A 5,000-nucleotide genomic window follows, 5' to 3' on the forward strand; every position below is an offset into this window, starting at 1 on the left:
AGAGCAGAAGACCACAGCGATGATAATAATAATAATAATAACGTTAACAATAATAATAATAATAATGTTTTTAAATATTGTCAAAATAATATTAATAATATGTAGTTAATTAAATAAATTAATTCGCGCTTCTCGGCTGAGCGTTGATATTTACCTTAACAACCATAATATAAACAATCTTGCCGTTAAAAATTTTAAAAAATTTTAAAAATCGCGTTTTATATTGTTTATAGTTATTAAATTTACTTTATTGGTTTTCTGTTTTAATTAAATAATTTATATAAATTAATAATTACTTGTTCCTTTATATCAAATATCTTACATACCTTATATATAATGCACTGAAGATGAGTTATTTATAACTCGAAATAGCTATTTGCAAATTTATTTAATAAAAATTTTTTAAAAAAACAATAAAATGTCTAATTTCTCGGAAATTAATAAATTAAAAAGAAATATGAAAAAGTTGAACAATGTTGAAAGTAGTGTTGAATTTTTGAAATGTTGCGTTAACAATAGTCTGTTACCAAAATATATTTATATATACTTATGTTAATGTATTATACAGTTGTGTATGTTTATTCGTGTGTTTATGTATGTGTGTGTGTGTGTTTATATATATGTGTGTGTGTGCTTATTTGTGTGTGTGTTAAAACCAAATCGTGATGAATGACACCAAACAGTCAAACATCTGATTAAAAGGGTTAACACTTTAATGTATCGTTAGTCTCACACGTTGGCGTTTAAATTAATATTTTCCGACACACAAACACGCAGAAATCGCTGCAACAAACACGAGATGTGGTTTATTGCAAAAAAGAACTCTCTGTTGTCACCTGACCGAACACCAATCATTTTACACAATGTTTTAATAAATTTTGAAGTATTGGGGTCCATGGGTCCAAGGACCTCGATACATATTGGCAAAAAATCTAAGGAAGACAGGGCGTGTTCATATTTTTTGATTTTTTCGTCCGATGCCCTGATTGCAGCCAAACCACATTCTTTGCTGGTAAGGTGAACGTAGCGCTCGGCCAAGGTACCAGGAACCGTAACGTCCCAAGCCAAACATTTACCAGCTCTCCAGGGAGTAAGAGTACAACCATCTGGTCGCTTGCCATCTTGCACTGAAATGCCAGATGGTTCCTTCAAAACAGGAATAGAAGCTTTAGAAAAAAGCCGGCAAATGTAATCATTCAAAGCTGAATGACGAAGTTGACGGCCTCCACCTAAACGGCAAACCAAACCATGATGACCAAATTCGTTCGCCTCCGCGCCGCAACGACACAGATATTTATTTTGTATACTTAGGCCAAGTCTGAAACCAACGGCAAATCTAACAGACTCGTCATCGAGTCTGGTGCCTACGGAAGTGTTAGGCCACGACCTCAACCAACCACAACTAATATCACTAGTTGCAGCCAATAAGCGGGCGGAGGAAGAAGCACCGACACCAGAAAACAGAAGTTCATGAAAAGTCTTCTTATATTGCTCATCTAAAATTTGAGCTTGTGAAGGGCTTTCAGGTGTGGTCGGCAGTGGTGGGATGTCACAGTAACAACAAAATCGGCAAAGCAAGGCGGACTGGAGGTCAAGAATGGCAGCGGCAGAAGATTTATAGACGATTGGTGCCAACTGAACCACACTGAGTAACCCCAGACCACCATACCGCACCGGCAGCTGAGCCTGGGACCAGCCACTGTCAGTCAAATGAACATTGCAAATGGCTGACAAGGCAGTACGCAAAACATCATCAAATCTGCCCAACAACGATGGGTTAATGTAGCTGGATGTACGAAGAAAATACATCATTTTGGGCAAACTGAGGGCGCTTCGGACAATAGTCAGGACGTCGTGGACGGAAAGATGAGACACTCGGTCGAGGGCGAACTTAAGTTCTGAAAACTTTTTATCAAAAAATTTAATTTGGGAGTCGCCCTCGAACAAGGGTGTGCCCAAAAGACTTAAATTTGATTTTTGAACAATAGGTACGTCCGCCAACACCGGTGGCAAATGTAGTGAATCTTTAAAATAGAGTTAACATTTGTTGGTGTTTAACTCTAGCCCAATGGTGTTGGCTTCGTTTTTCAAAAATTTGTAGTTTTCGGCCAGTGTTTGGCTTTTTGAAGCAATGCTAATGTCGTCCAAGTAGCCACAAATGAAAACGGACGACAGTTTTTCCAACAAGGGATGCAGGGTCAATGCAAATAGAAGAGGTCCCAGTGGATCACCCTGTTGCACGCCCTCGGACGATTCAACCACCCAGGTGTAATAGCCAAGCGAAGAAGCGAGGCCGTAAGCAGAATGGCAGAAATTATATATTCTAGGGCAGAAACATTTGACGGCCTCCAGCATTGAATCTCTTCTCATGGCGTTGAAGGCATTTTTAAAATCAATTTTTAGAAATCCCCATTGATTGGGGAGGTCTGTGACCAATTTTCGAACGGCGTGAACGGCGGCCTCAGCACCTCCTTTCACGCCAATGCCCAATTGAACCGGGTAAAATTTGGCTCTCATTTCATCCATTACCAGGTTCAAAGCACATTTGCTCGCCAATCTACGCCAACAGTTACCAACAGCGATTGGCCTAACTCCTCCATCTTTTTTGTTCAAGGCGATCAGGCGGCCTCCAAAAAAAAAACGGCAAACCGTGGGTGGACAGGCGCCCGACAGAACCAAATTTATAAAATTCGTTAGGGAATTTAATAGGTCGTCAATTGGCAGAGGGCCGGAAAGTAGGTCTTTGAGATGCTGAGGACGCAATCCGTCGAGACCCCGGATGAGCCATTTCCAAAAGACTTTATGGCCTTGAGCACCTGGGTGGAAGAAACGCAACCACTTGTTGGTTCCTGCGCAGGAAAAGCACGCCTGTCGGTTGGTGTTTTTGGATGTATGAACCGTAGTTTTTCTAAGGTTTCAGGCGTGTTTCCTGCCAGGCCCTCGGGCGAGCAGACAAGTCTGACGGCTGCTGAAACGTTTCCCTGCTCTATGCAAGAAGACACCGCATTTATCCACCGGTCAGGATTGTGGCCGCGTGGATTTGCGTTGATGTGGTTTTCAAAACCCGAGAGCAGGGACGTAATCTCAATCGTGGAGTATTCGGACAGGCGCTTGTTAATCTGGTTGCCTTGGTTGACCCGGCGTCCCCCTCTGGCAGGTTTTTGAAGGACGTATGGAAAAAGAAAAAAAGTCTGCACCAGTGAGCGGGATCACCGGAGTCACAACAAACGGCCGTCAGTAACTCGTGCAGTGCTTTGCTACATTTTTCTCTACACGGTTTTGGAATGTGATCATGCAGTGGTACGCGTTTCAAAACAGCCGTCATCCTGTCAAAAAAAAGGGGGTAATCCAAACTGGTAGGAATCTCCGAAACTGATACGGACGCACCCATTATGAGTCCATCGCTAGATGCGGCTACGTGAGGCGGACCGGTCACAACCTGTGGTGCATCCACCTTTTTCCTCGAATCTGAGCATTCCTGGCCTTTAACCCTTCCACCATGACGGCAAAGTTTCCCGTCAGGTGTGATCTTGTAGTGATTGGAGCAAACAGGGCATTGGTGTAAAACCGGGCCATACAGGTGATTTGGTGAGATAAGTAATTTTAACAAACAAAAATTTAAATGAACTAAGTACGTTTAAAATTTAAAATACGAAATTATAATAAAATTCTAAGGTAATGGAAAATATAAAAGTAAGTTATGAATAATAATATAGCAGCGCACAGTTGAGGCAGGTACGAAACAAGCAACAGCTGTGCGCTATGAATTAACCATGCCAATTAAAAAATTAAAAGTTGAAAAATCTAATTAAATCAACAAAAAAAAAAAACCAAGGCAAACTGCGACAAAATGACGTGAAAGACTCAATCCCAGGATGATAACACGCAAAATAATCCAAAAGTTCAATAAAACAAAAGTTTAAAAACATATTAAAATACAAAATTTAAATTGAATTCAAAAATCGGCCGGCGCAAGTGTGAGCTAACGATGTAATATATTTTGTGTGTGTGTGTGTGTGTGAGTGTATGTATGTGTGTGTGTTTATGTGTGTTTGTCTGTGTATGTCAGTTTTTAATTGAACGATAAAAACTGTGTATAAATATCACTCTTTTATAATTTTTAATTAAGCAAATGAAATTTCGTGCCGATGAAGGGATGCATGCATAAATTATGCAAATGACCGGCCCCGAAATGTAATTGTTGATTCTGTTATTTATTTAAATCGTGCTAATGTATGTTAACTTATGCAAATTTATTCATGAAATGTAAGTGTGAAGTTGCGAATAAACGAGTGGAACGCGTAGAATAGAGAACATTTATAATTAGAAAATGCAGTAATAAACCAGCGTACAAACAAACAAACGAGCGAACGAACGAACGAACGAGCGGACGAACAAGCAACAACACATGTGTTAATTTTTCATGTTTCTTTAATGAGTTGATGCATCGGCATTGCTCTTTATCAAAATGTCTTCTCGTTGTTGTTTATCAGGATGTTGTTGTTAATGTTGTTAATGTTGTAGTTGTTGATGTTGTTGTTGACGTTGTTGTTGTTAATGTTTTTGATGTTGCTGTTGATGTTGTTGATGATGTTTTTGTAGTTGTTGTTATTGTTGATTTGTTGTTGTTGTTGTGGTTGTTGTTGGTATTTTCCAAAATTCTTTTCCGGAGCGATCACTTTTGCTTCCTTATTTTCGCATTTTACATTGATAATATCATCACCAAAACCGTCATCATGGTCATCATCATCATCACCATCGTCATCATCATCGTCACAGCCATCTTCATCATCATCATCATCACCACCACCGGTGAACATTGATTGACAGCTTTCTACAAAAGCAATAAAGAATAACAATAAACTGGGTGCATTCTTACAAGAGTTTATGCATACATACACGCACGCATACATACAAACATAAATACAAACAAAAACTAAACACATGCGTTCATACATGCACGCATACAGACGTTCACACACGTGTACAGCTAAATCAGC

The 5,000-nt window shown here is 39.5% G+C and overlaps 1 protein-coding gene across 1 annotated transcript; it reads right to left on the minus strand.

Annotated features, from left to right (window-relative positions):
- Positions 1 to 729: 729 nt before the first annotated feature.
- On the minus strand, positions 730 to 3,576 carry HELRODRAFT_180852 (hypothetical protein; the record flags this gene model as incomplete). Its single annotated transcript, XM_009030149.1, has 4 exons — positions 730 to 1,146; positions 2,650 to 2,816; positions 3,016 to 3,326; positions 3,440 to 3,576. The coding sequence occupies 4 exons, from the start codon at positions 3,574 to 3,576 to the stop codon at positions 730 to 732; spliced, it is 1,032 nt and encodes a 343-aa protein (XP_009028397.1).
- Positions 3,577 to 5,000: the final 1,424 nt, after the last annotated feature.

Source organism: Helobdella robusta, assembly GCF_000326865.2.
Source record: "Helobdella robusta unplaced genomic scaffold HELROscaffold_65, whole genome shotgun sequence".
NCBI lineage: Eukaryota > Metazoa > Annelida > Clitellata > Rhynchobdellida > Glossiphoniidae > Helobdella > Helobdella robusta.